General features: G+C 55.2%; 1 protein-coding gene across 1 annotated transcript in view; it reads right to left on the bottom strand.

Annotated features, from left to right (window-relative positions):
- CDCP1 (CUB domain containing protein 1) overlaps positions 1-12,416 on the bottom strand; it is a 33,543-nt gene extending 21,127 nt beyond the window's left edge. Inside the window, exon 1 of the mRNA XM_087824586.1 lies at positions 12,285-12,416. Within this exon, the coding sequence (XP_087680712.1) occupies positions 12,285-12,366 (82 nt within the window). The 5' untranslated portion in view covers positions 12,367-12,416. The remainder of the gene's footprint in view (positions 1-12,284) is intronic.
- Positions 12,417-13,537: the final 1,121 nt, after the last annotated feature.

Genomic DNA, 13,537 nt, shown 5'->3' with positions numbered 1-13,537 from the left:
CAGCGGAGCTGGCCCTGCCCAAGGAAGTCCACAGCCAGGAATTTTTTGATGAGAATGGTCATTCTCAACAACAAAGTCAATCAAGCCAGAATAAAATACTTCCCAGAGGCTGGCTCTCCGGGAAACCTCCAGGGTAATCAAAGAGACAGGTGTTTGTTTGAAATGGTTAACTGGGCACACTGCATTAATGTAAACCCTTCATTTCAAAATAATTTGAAAGTGTAGTTTGAATTTAAAGTTCCCTGGAATTTGAAATGTTTGGGGTGCGGTTCTTCTTTTGTGCATATTTTTGGCAGTGTCTCAGTGCAGGGAACCGAGAAAGAGAACTGGCACTTTTGCTGGGGGGTGTGGCTGCAGGAGGCAGGTGGCTGAGTTGGTGGCAAAAAGCACTGGGTGTAACCGGCTAGTGCCAGGTCTTGGCAGAAAAGCATTCTGCAGATGGGGCTCACTTCTCCAGGCCACTGTGGGTGAAATGCATGGGCAAAACCTGACCTAAGTTTCGGAGAACTCCCCAAATCCCCACCAACCAAATTTCCTCTTCTTGAGTTGGGGTGGGAGACCCACAGTTTTCTTCAAAATAGTTTATTACTTCCACAGCTCTAGAGTGATCAGAAAGGACAGTAAAGTTCAAAGAGCAACGTTAAAAGGAACTAGGTCCTAGTCAACCCTACTTGTTGGAACAGGGGACTGTTATGCCCATCCATTCACTCCCTACTTTTAATCCTTAAACAATTTAGGAATGAAACTTATGTGCAATGATATAAATTTCTTATTTTCTAAAGTAACTGAACATCTGCAGCAGATGGACACATCTACTTGTATAATGTGTTAATATATGTGTAAATCCCTCTGGAACAGTGGCCAACCCATCACACGGACTTGAAGTCCATGTTGAACTGAACAGTGCTGATTGGAGGGATGGCCTCAAAGAGGACCACAGAGGGAGCAAAAACGACAGACCATGACGGTGGGGAGTGCAGAATTAAACAAATATAAGTCAATGTGTGGCCACTGTAGAGAATTCATGGCGAGATGCTAAAATGCCACAGGGCCAGTTTAAATTACATGAGCATTTTATGCAATGTTAGATTTATTGTGTCAGACCTGGAAGTGGGTCTTGACGACCAAGAAAGTAACTGAGGATCACAGGGATGGACGGGAGAATCAAGGGCAGGTTGTGTGTTCAGGGGCTTACCCAGAACGGCGGGGTGGGTCCCCTTTCCTCCCTGCTACATGCTTAGCAGTTACTGAATTTCCAGTTTCTGTAGTGTTCCAGCCCCAGAGAACTTCAGTTTAAAGGCCTCACTTTGCCATCAGAGATTAAATAGATTAAATAGTTGTTCAAGGTCTTCTGATAAAAGGCAAGGTGATAATTAAACAAGAAAACACTACATGTTGTATGATTCCATTTCTATCAAGTTCAAGAAGACAAACTAATTTCCTGGCCGGCGTGGCTCTGCAGTTGAGCATCGACCTATCAACCAGGAGGTCAGGGTTCGATTCCCGGTCAGGGCACATGCCCGGTTGCGGGCTCGATCCCCAGTAGGGAGCGTGCAGGAGGCAGCCGATCAATGACTCTCTCATCACTGATGTTTCTGTCTCTCTCTCTCCATCTCCCTTCCTCTTTCCGAAATCAATAAAAAGAACATATTAAAAAAATAATAAAGAAGACAAACCAATCTCTGCTGGTATAAATGAACCTCTGGGGGACTGGTATTAACTAGGAAGAGGTAGCAGTAAAACTTCTGGGGTACTAGAATGATACACACAAGGATATTTGTGTATATAGAGGTATGCTACATATATACACACACACACACATATACATATATATATATATGCATGAACATACATAAAATTTATCAAGTGGTACACCTAAGATTTGTGTACTAACTGTATGCCACAATAAAACAAATGTTAAAACTCAGAAAAACTGTTGCTAACTACTTAAAACGTTCTCTGATGAGATGCTCAAACCCTCCCAGTCCACCTGTCTCTGTGCATGCGCAGTGCTGGGCCTGGGGTCTCCTGACACACGATTTGAGGTCTCTGCCCTTAGGGAACAAGGTTCCGGCAGAGCCTCACGGTTCCTGCTCCGACAAACTTGTTTGTCCAGCTCCGAAGCTGGAGATGAAAAACCTGCTGGCTTCTGATTAAGTAAGTGGACCTTACCCGTGGTCTGGACCCTGAGTGCTGAGAGTGATGCCGGGGCTCATGTACATCAGTTTTCCTATTTTTTAAAAAAATATGTTTTTATTGATTTCAGGGAGAAGAAGAGAGAGGGAGAGATAGAAACATCAGTAATGAGAGCCACTGATCGGCTGCCTCCTGCACACCCCTTCCTGGGCATCGAGCCTGCAACCCAGGCATGTGCCCTGACCGGGAATTGAACTGTGACCTCCTGACCTCATAGGTCAACACGCAACCACTGAGCCCCGATAGCTGGGCTTCTCTTTTCAAAATTGTGATAAAGTATACATAACTGTTACCATGGTAACCACTCCTGAGTGTACGTGCGGCCATCGAGTGCATTCACAATGCCGGGCAACCATCACCACCATGCATTTCCAGGGCTTTCGCATCTTCCCAAACTGAAGCTCTGTCCCCAAGAAACACAAGCTCCCTGTTCCTCCTCCCCCAGCCCCGGGCCACTGTGATTTTACTTTCTCCCTCCATGAATCTGACTCCTCCAGGAACCTCAAAAAAGTGCAATCACTCAACATTTGTCCTTCTGCGTCTGGCCTATTTCACTAGGTGTGCTTCGCTTTTAAACCTGAGAATTAATTGCTAATCACTCACAACCGCAAATGGAGCGAAACGACACAGACTCAAGTTCATACCTATACACCATGATAATCGCTTCGCGAGAAGGCGGAGGAATTTTTCTTTAAACCAAAAATGATGTCAGGAACTAGAAAACTCAAAAGATGGCAAAAGCTTATGAAACGTAAGCAGGAGCGTGACTTTCTCTGAGAGTGAAACGTGGTCAGGTCACCACAGCCTGCTGGCCGCTGGCACTCGGGGACCTCGGCCACCGGCTGCACTGTGGATTGCAGCCTGGGGACAGGCCCGCACGGCTACCTGGAAAACGTTCCGACGGGACTGCATTCTTTGGCAATCAGGGGCAATAGAAAAGAAAACTATTCTACTTGTCTGAACATAAGCCATGAGCTGGCTAAACTAAACGTAAGTTTAGTCTAAAACGGGCTTTCCAGAAGCTGACACCAGCCAATTTCCTCCTTACCATTCATTATCCCTCAAAGGGTAGTGAGAGAGTCAAAGGTCGGGAGGGAGGCAGAAAAATGATCACTATCAAAGCATCCACCTTGGACTTAAGTTCAGCTGTAGCTCTGCAAATCCATGCAAGAGGGAGTGAGGAGCGGGGACAGGAGAGGTTCTAGGGAGACAGAGGCCTGTTCTGGGGCCATTCGAATGTGGACCTCCGTCACGCCACCTGATGGGAGTGACACTCCCTGCTTCATGAGCAGTCACTTGGGTCATTTGCTGGGCCACCTTGGACAAGCACCTGACCGCTCTAAACCACAGGTGTCTCACCTGTAATATTTGGCCAAATACATGATCTGTGTGGGGCTTCCACAAGCATCAAAATGAGACCATATGTGTAAAGCACAGAGAATGGGGCCGTGACGGCCACCATCATTACCACCCCCACGAACGGGACAAAGCCCCCCGAGCCTCTGAACCCCGTGGCAGGCAGGATTCTAAGATGACCCCAGTGACCCACACCCCTGTGAACTGCCATCCCCTTGAAGGACTGTGGATGCAACGGACACTGATGGTGTGGTCCAGTCCCGATGGGCTGAAATCAGTTGAGCTTGTAAAAGAGACTGGGCTTTGTCCTGGCCAGTGTGGCTCACATGGTTGGCATTGTCCCATGCACAGAAGGGTTGCAGGTTTGATTCCCAGGCAGGGCGCATGCCCGGGTTGTGGGCTTGATCCCCAGTAGGGGGAGTGCAGGAGGCGATTGATTGATGTTATGCTCTCACATCGATGTTTCTCTCTCTTCCCCATTTCCTCTCTCTCTAAAAGCCAAGAAACTATTCTTTAAAAAATTTTTTTAAAAAATAGTGCAAAAGGGGTTCAACGTGAGGAGGATCTTCTGTAGCCGAATTTGAAGACGGAAATGGCCACAGGGCAAGGACCGTGAGTGGCCTCTAATTGCTCACAGCAGCGGCGGCTGTCAGCCAGCAAGGAAAGAGGGACCTCGGACTTCCAGCCACAGGGAACTGAATTCTGCTACAAGCACGTGAGCTTTGAAGGGGACTCCAAGCTCTAGATAAGAGCGCAGTCCGGGCAACACTTTGATTCGAGCCCTGTGAGACTGAGCAGAGAACCCGTCTGCACCACATCTGGACTTTTGACCTACAGGACTGTGACCTAATTAACCAGGGCTGGTTTGAGACAATCTGTTGTGCAGCAATAGAAAAGCAATACAGACCTTGTAACCAGATCGGGTAACCAGGCAGGACCTGCAAAGCTGCTCAGGGAAAGGGGTTTGGACAAGTAGGAGGTGCTGCCTGGCACCCCAGCCTCCCCTTCTGAGCAGACTTATGACCACGGACGGGTTATGCCACCTGGACAACTTTTGTGGAAATGCACACCAATGGGGAGGTCTGAAAACACTGTATTTACTATAAAACTATAGTGTCGATGCTGGAAGGTGACAGGGAAGAGGTGGATGAGTGGGTCTGGGAGATGGTGATGCTGTGGCCAAAAATACTCATAGCTGGTCACCTCACCTAGACCTGTGGGCAGCTCAGATGAAAACGAGAGATGAGGGAGAGACCCAGTGGAAGCCTGGCCTCCCGCCCAGAGAGCACAGAGGTGTTAGGCTGCAGAGGGTCCAGGGTCGTGGGAGGTGACATCTAGGAATGATGGCAATGACTTAGCAGCCCCCATTTGCTCAGCATCTGCCACATGCCGGGTACTTTCTGTACATTTATTTTCTTTAGGTAAAAACAGTTGAAATTCACAGCTGGGAAGATGCACAGCTGAGATTCAGACCCAGGACGGCCTGACTCCAAAGCCCACGCATCTGGGGCAATTCCAACATGTCACAGGCTGCTGGGCAGCCTGGGCCGAGCACTCACCCCAACCCTGGCAAGGGCGGGGCGGATGCCAACAAGACTTGTTTGGGCCTGCAGCATCGACACCACCAGCGCGGAGAGAAGTGTGGTGTTTTCTTTTCCTAACACTCACTCTGACTAGCCACCTGCCCTCTGCCCTGGCACAGACTCTCCCGCGATCACTGAGAACATTCCGTAGGCGGGACGGGGGCTACTCATCCCGAACAAGGCTCCCTTCCTAGCATGGGTCCCCTCCTTGGCCTGCAGTCTTGCCCCTCAAAGCCCTTCCTCATGAACGACAGGTCCTGGGCAACCAGGGTGGCATCTGCTCGTCCCCTCGGACATCCCACCACCTCCTTCCCCCCCTTTACGTCGGCAGCAACCTGCACGCCGCGGCCTTCACCTCACCTGGAGGCTGCCCCTGAGCTACGCGGCCCCTGCTCCGTCCCGGGGCAGCTGGACGCACAGACCGCGGCCTCCACCCCTGCGGCCAGGACATGAGAGGCGGTGGCCGTCTGGGACCTCAGCCTTCACCAAGTGGAGCTGAGAGAGGGGTGAAACTGGTCTTTGGGGAGGCGAGGGGGTGCTCAGGTCTACCGGATTCTTCACGGTGAAGGCCCAACCTCTTGGTCACTTTAGGGGGACACGATTGGGGACATGTGGGGGTATCACCCTCCCAGGAGCTGGGGCAGCCCAGTGGGAGCACATCCTTCTGTTAAACCTCCTGTTTTAGGGACTAGGGACTAGTGCCTTTTGCTGTTACTGTTGTTTCCAGCGATCTTAAAGGGGGAGTGGGGAGGTGTCACCCCACACAACCTGACCTGGAGTATAAGTCTTTGAATGACGCTCTCTCCGTGACCTGGGGCCAGGTCGATGAAGTGGTCCTCTGGCCAACCAGGCGGCCCAGGGGAACACAGGTCAGCAAAGGAGGCTGCACACTCGAGGAAACCTTCGGGGCAGACACATGCTTTACTCACCCAGGGACCGGGGCAGCCCCCGAGAGGTGTTACGGTAATAAGATCAACCACATCAGCACGCCAAGAAACTCTCATTCCTTCAAATGGCTGCACAGCAGCCAGGGTTTGGATGCACTATATTTACCCAGGCTTCTAACAACATCTGGGTTGTTTCCACTCTCCAGCTGCCGGGGCAAGGAGCAGGAGATGCTTATCTAGAGTTTCAAAGTGCCAGTGGGACACACCTTCCCCAGCGCCCAGGCTCCTGGCTCGAACTCGGGTTGCAGTCCCAGAGGCAGAGACCATGGAGGCTGGAAGGCGTTCTTCCGCGGGCTCGCTGGGTTGCGGTGGGCGTCTGCAAGACGACCCCAGCACTGGTTACCATTGGAAAAATGTCTTCTCTGTTCGGACACGTCCAGAACTTTCTCCTACAGATTCAGCCCAAGGCTGAAGTGCCTGATAAGACTGCCAGCAACTTCCAGGCTGGTTGGGCAATCCTGCTCCACCTCTCAGCAGGGATTAAAGGCCAGGGCCCTGCCAGGCTCCACTCGGGTTTCACGGCCTGGCACCCCAGCCCCGTGTCAGTTCAGGACACATGCTTCTGATTCTCAGAGGCCCCCCTGGGGCGTTTTCATTCATTTCTCATGTGTATTTGGGCATCACATGTAAGTTATAAAACTGGTCTGGTCAGTTCCTTGGTAACAGGAAGCGTGTGTGTGTGTGTGTGTAGAAGCTCATTCACAAACAATTTATTATTATTATTATTTTCTATTATAGTTGACATGCAGTATTATATTAGTTTCAGGTGCACAATGTAGACTTGCAAGCAAGGTTTAAAAGCTTGTTCTAGACTGAGAATATTTCCTGCAGTAAAGCAAATTCTGATTCTGTGCTGTACTCTCACCAATTCAGCATTACTGCTGAGAAAGCCCAGCCAAGCCAACCGAGTGGGGGGCTGCGGAGCCACACAGTTATAATGGGATAACACCAAGTCCTCGTCATGACTGTTAGTGCCACCGGCAAACTGTCCCTCACACGGGAGGCCTCTGCTGCGCCAGACTGAGGCCAGAGACACCCCTGTAACTCATGCCTTCCAGGCTGTTTTCCTAGGCTCGGCGAGAGCTGGACAGAAAGACTGCAAGATCACGGGCCTCGAGTCACGCTGCGCACACGCACCAGGCTCCCCGCTGCTCTCGCTGTTTCCCAAGCCCCTGTCCACCATGTCCCGGGAATTCCCTCGAAACCCGCCGGGAGCGGGGCTGCAGCCCTGCAAACGCACCGGCACGCCCCCCCACTCCCTCCTGGGCGCACATTTAAAGGGACCGGCGGAGCCCACGCAGCGAAGCCCCCAGGTCGGGGGACAGGGGAGGTGAACACGGGATGAGCGGGATGCTGATGAACACGGGAGCCACAGACGTGTGAGGATGGCGGAGCCAGAAAGCGGAAGCAGCCCAGATCCCCGCTTGGAGGAGCCCCCCATTTGCAACCTTAGACGAGCAAGAAGGAAACATGGATTGTGTCTGAGTCATCGTAAACATCTGGGTTCATGTGTCACGGCGGCTGAGTGTGTTACACCTCATAACTACGAGACCCGTCGGGGTAAAACTCCGTAAGAACTGATCGCTCATCAATGTGGAGGCGAGGAGCCGCCAGGGTCCAGGCCTGTCCTCAGCCTTCTTGATACATGGTGCCCGTGGCACTCCGCTCACTTAACCAGAAGTAAATATCTGAAACTCCAGACGTTTCTCTCACCCAAAGCTTATGGCTGGTTTCAACCAGAAGGAATAAAGGAAAGCAGGGAGCCGCGGGTGGGGGCCGGGAGCCTGCCTTCTGCCCAGGCTCACCGAGAGCACGCTGCGGTCTCGGGCAAGGTGCTTCACCTGTTAGTCACTTTCCTCCATTTCTTCTTTGGAACTTTCCGTATAAACCGTTTGACCCGGTAATTCCTCCTCCAGGAACTCCGCCTACATCAAAACTTGTTCACTTGCCCAACCAAGTCAACTGCAAAGATGGTCACGGAGGCTCTGTTTATGGTTAACGGTAGACTGCAAGCGACCCATCAATACGGAGCTGCTTAAATACAACACGGGAGTCCCCCAACAGAGAATATTACGCAGCTGTCAAAAAGAATATGTTCTGATGTGGAGTGAGCACCAGTATGGATTGCTGAGTGAAAGCAATCAAGAAACATATGGGCCCAGCGGTGGGGGTCAGACGTTGAGTGTCAGCCTAGGATCCAGGAGATCACGGTTCGATTCCTGGTCAGGGCACATGCCCAGGGTGCGGGCTCGATCCCCAGTAGGGGGTGCAGGAGGCAGCCGACCCATGACTCTCATCACTGATGTTTCTATCTCTCCCTCCCTCTGCCTGAAATAAAGATATATTAAAAAAAAAAAAAAAAAAGGAACATACGGGATGCATACTATGTACTGTAATTATGCTACTGTTTGTATAAAGAAGGGAGGTGTTTATAAACACCTACATGTGCAGAATAGCTCAGAGACAATGCACAAGGAACCATGGCTCCCTCTGGGAGGAGGCCTGGGGTCAGAAGCTGATGGGGACACACCTTTAAAAATATTTCTGTATTGATTTTGAGAGAGAGAGGAAGGGAGAGGGAAAGAGAGACAAACATCGATGTGAGAGCAGGGGTTCTGCACACCCCTTACCAGGGACCCAGCCCACAACCTGGGCATGTTCCCCGACTGGGAATCAAACTGGCAACCTTTTGGTGCACTGGACGACATCCAACCAACTGAGCCACACCGGCCAGGGCTACACTTTTATCCCACACACTGTTGGTACTACTTGAATTTTTGTTACCATGTACAGGTAATTCTTTTTCTAAACACAGTTTTTAAATTGTCTTAATATTATAAAACACATACACATCCCTAGGACACATATGAACACAGCATTCAGTAAATGTTTGTGTGTTTTGTTGTTTTTTTAAATTAAAAAAACACACCAGTGTCTGGAATGCAGACACTGCCTCTAAGACTAGCAAGCGCTGTGTTCAGGAGTCCCACTGTGCAAAGGGGCACAGCGCACTGATGTCGGACTCCCCCGGCTGCCACCTCAACATAGCTACGTACCAGCTGGGTGACCCTGCGCAAGGTCCTTGGCCTCTCTGTGCCTCTCCATCCAGGGAGGTTACCAAGAATAAAGCTTGAGGATGGGGAGCTAAATGACTAGAAGGTCGACTCAAGGTCACCTCCTCGATTCACTTTTCCTCAGGAGAAAACCGCTTAGTTTTTATTACTCAAACATCTTAGACCTTACGTTTCATGCTCCAAAGTTACTTTTGGCCCATGTCTATTTAGGAAAACATATACTTACATCTCCAAACACAACATTTTAAACAAAATGATGAGAACAGGTAGAGTGTCGGGATGAAGTGGAGGCGCCCTGAGCGTCGGCGAAAGGGTTTCGGTAAGTCACTGCACACAAAGCGACTGCTTGTAAAGAACCCCATACGTGGTTTGGCCATTGGAAGTGACGTCCTCTGTAAACTACTTGGAAGAGTGCCTGGCACAGGGCGATGCTCGCTGTGTGTTAGTTATGACAAGCGCCAGACAGTAATTTGAAAAAACTGAAGTACTGAGTACAAACCCAAGGCGACAAAGGGGTGAGGGCGGGAACTTGGCTCTCCTTGCCTGGTTGTCCAGAAGGTTGCCAGCTGCCCAGGAGAAGGTGGTGGGCTAATTACAAGGTTGTTGGAAGTGGTCTGAAATAATTCGATTGTGGGATAATTTTTATAATTTAGAATGACGATTAAAGGGTGTGAAGTTTTCTTAATCACCCAGGTGGAGAGCTTTAGTGATGGGTCTCCCATATCAGGGGTCTTGTCATCCCCCCCTGCACCACCCACCTTGACCTCAATCATGGATCCTTCTGACCAGCAAACTGTGCTGGTGGTGGTGGGGGGGGAGGGCGGGGACTCCCCATTCCAGTTCCACATTCCAGACCATAGCCCGAAGCTCCACTGCTGAATGTGAGGAGTGGTGAACACATCACTTGATGTCTGCACATGGAGCCAAGAATGGGGTCACTGACCCAGACTCTGGTATCTGGGTGGTTCTTGGAAAGCCACTAAGTTGAGGTTTTTAATGAGGCCATAGTTCCTACTTGACCGGTCCTTCATCCCTGTAAGGGGGGGAGCTGGTGGGAATGCCAAACTCAGACAGACACAGCCCACCCAGAAGCAAACTTTCCCTCGCCCCTGGGCTCCACAGCGAGGCCAAGTTCATATCCACTCTGCCAAGCCTGTGTTTAGGGTGCAGGGCTCTCTCTGGCTTTCTCCTTCCTTCCAGGACTGCCTCCAGTAACTTCTCAAAGGCCCCCACAGTTAGAGCAACCCCAAGACCCCAGGTAAAGCAGATGCACTAGACGGCTGCTCCGACCACAAAGGCACAGGCCTCCGTAGAGCCTGGGAGGGAGGTGGCCTCACGGGCCAGCTCCTGAGACCACAGAAAGGACTTAAGCAAGTGAAATGGGAAAGTTCCTAGACTTCCTCATATTTACACACGGAGCCAGGAGACAAAGTTCCCACCGTCAAGAACTTCCTGGAAGGCGGGACTCCACGGCGGCGACCGGGCCCAAATGGCAGCCTCCCAGGCCACGGGAGAACTCGGATGGTAGCAGGAGCCAGCTCAGGACAGGCTGTCATGGTCATTAGAAGGCCTGGATTAACACCATGTTCTTACTGGAGGAGTTGTCAGAGCTTAGCACAGGTGACCGGAAACATCTCCAACGATTCCCCTCCTTTCAGCGCAGCTCCCAGGCGGGGTGGGCACGCATGTTCCCACACACGCATTCACACACATTTTAATTCCCTAAATTACTTTTTTTTAAATTTGCTTTGTAATCAGAATATTAAGGAGCATTCAAACACTGAAATTTCTTTGTTCCTAAACTGATTTTTTTCCTTCAAAGGAAATCTTGAAAACTCAGTCTTAAATTACAGTAAACATGCCCACAATTACTTTAAGTGAGGCCTTAAAATGTTCTCTCTACCGGGCAGAGAGGGGCGAGGAAACGCTCCCGCCTCCGACTCCTAAGGACGGCAGCGACCGAAACGCCCCAGCCCCCCTCCCCGGCTCCGGTTTGCTCCCTAACTTAACGCGCCCCAATTTCCCTACGTGGCAAATACAAACACCCCCTTAGGCGCAGCAAGGGGGGTAATCAAAGACCCAAATCTCTTCCTGGCAGCTCTGGACAACGCACAAAACCTGTTCTGGTCTCAGGAAAGGCCTCCAGTGAGGCTCTTCCGAGAAACCGGATTATTTGCAGGCCCGGCGGCGGGGAGGCGACGGCCCCTTCCCCAGCCTGAGGACGTCGGGGGAGCGAGACCGGGGCGCACGGGCGGGCAAACGGGGGACCCGGCGCGTTCCCCGAGCACCAAACCCCGTTTCCCTGCACCTCTCCCGGGCCCAGGCGAGGAGGCAGACGGGGGCCGGAGAGGAGAGTCCTGTCCCCGCGCCCGCCGGCCCGCCCGGCGGCCCCCATAGTCCAGGTGAGACCCCGAGCGCGCGGCGCGCCCCCCATAGTCCAGGTGAGACCCCGAGCGCGCGGCGCGCCCCCCATAGTCCAGGTGAGGCCCCGAGCGCGCGGCGCGCCCCCCATAGTCCAGGTGAGGCCCCGAGCGCGCGGCGCCCCCCATAGTCCAGGTGAGGCCCCGAGCGCGCGGCGCGCCCCATAGTCCAGGTGAGGCCCCGAGCGCGCGGCGCGCCCCCCATAGTCCAGGTGAGGCCCCGAGCGCGCGGCGCGCCCCATAGTCCAGGTGAGGCCCCGAGCGCGCGGCGCGCCCCCCATAGTCCAGGTGAGGCCCCGAGCGCGCGGCGCCCCCCATAGTCCAGGTGAGGCCCCGAGCGCGCGGCGCCCCCCATAGTCCAGGTGAGGCCCCGAGCGCGCGGCGCGCCCCCGCGGGCGGGTCCCCGGGCCCGGCTTCCGCGCGCTCTCCCTTCCTTTCCCCATCGCCGTCGAGCTCGCGCCCCGACGCCCCCCATAATCCAGGTGAGGCCCCCCCCGAGCGGGGCGCCGGGCTCCGGGCCACTCCCACGTGCGGCGGCCCGCGCCCCGGGGAGGTCGCTCCGAGCCCAGGAGGGCACGGCCACTGTCCCCGTCGCGGCGGTCCCGGGACCCCGCCGTCCGTGCACCCCGGCGGCTGCGCCCCCGCCCCAGCTCTGTGCCCTCCACCCCTCGCGCCGGGCGCCCCGCGCGCGCGCAGCCCCGCACTCACCCGCTCCGCCCCGCGGGCGCGCGGCTCCCAGCAGCAGGACCCCCAGCAGTGTGAGCGGGACCCCGCAGTTCAGGCCGGCCATGGCTCCGGGGCGCCTGGGCCTCGGCGGGGAGAGCGACTGCGGCCCGGAGTTCGGGCGGCTGCGGGGCGCCCGAGCCTGGCACCGGCGGCGCTGCGCTCAGCCCTGGCGGCCTCACCTGCGCGCGGGCGGGCGGGCCGGGTCCGCCCTGCGCCGCGGGAGCTCGGCGGCCCGTCCCCTCCCCTCCCCTCCCCTCCCCTCCCCTCCCCTCCCCTCCCCTCCCCTCCCCTCCCCTCCCCTCCCCTCCCCTCCCCTCCCCTCCCCTCCCCTCCCCTCCCCTCCCCTCCCCTCCCCTCCCCTCCCCTCCCCTCCCCTCCCCCCTCCCCTTCCTGCTCCTGCGCCCGCCTCCCGCCCGGATGCTGGGACCTGTCGCCACCTCGCCGGGTGTCGTCCTCGCTCTGCGGGCTGCGGGACCAGGTCGTCTTCTCCTGAAGGCGCGGTGGCCGCGCCGGGCGGCACCCCGGCTGCCCCCCGGCTGTGCGGAGGAGGCCCCCGCGCCCGCGTGTTGCAGGGTCGGTGTGCGCGTCGCCTGCGCCCTGGCTGCTCGCGCTCGGCCCTCTGCGCCTGACCCCGCGGCTTGCTCCCCGTTTCTAGCCTCACGAGGCAGCGGACTCGTGGCTTCCCCGACCTGCCCGAGGTCCCTGGGCCTGGGAGTCACCTAGACGCAGGGTGTGACTGCACGGGGGGGGGGGGGGTTTCCACAAACGCAGGTGCCTCGTTCCATTTTGAAGGACGACTGAGTGAGTGGTGAATGCTTGAGGGGGAAACTGGCCTGAAGGGGTCCAGAGGGCCCCCGTCTTCAGGCGTGCCTGGAGCAGTGGGCGCCCCGTCTTCAGGCGTGCCTGGAGCAGTGGGCGCCCCCTCTTCAGGCGTGCCTGGAGCAGTGGGCGCCCCGTCTTCAGGCGCGCCTGGAGCAGTGGGCGCCCCGTCTTCAGGCGCGCCTGGAGCAGTGGGCGCCCCGTCTTCAGGCGCGCCTGGAGCAGAGGGCGCCCCGTCTTCAGGCGCGCCTGGAGCAGTGGGCGCCCCGTCTTCAGGCGCGCCTGGAGCAGTGGGCGCCCCGTCTTCAGGCGCGCCTGGAGCAGTGGGCGCCCCGTCTTCAGGCGCGCCTGGAGCAGAGGGCGCCCCGTCTTCAGGCGCGCCTGGAGCAGAGGGCGCCCCGTCTTCAGGCGCGCCT

Source organism: Miniopterus natalensis, chromosome 15, assembly GCF_054644295.1.
Source record: "Miniopterus natalensis isolate mMinNat1 chromosome 15, mMinNat1.hap1, whole genome shotgun sequence".
Lineage (NCBI taxonomy): Eukaryota > Metazoa > Chordata > Mammalia > Chiroptera > Miniopteridae > Miniopterus > Miniopterus natalensis.
This window is presented reverse-complemented; position numbering and strand designations above follow the sequence as displayed.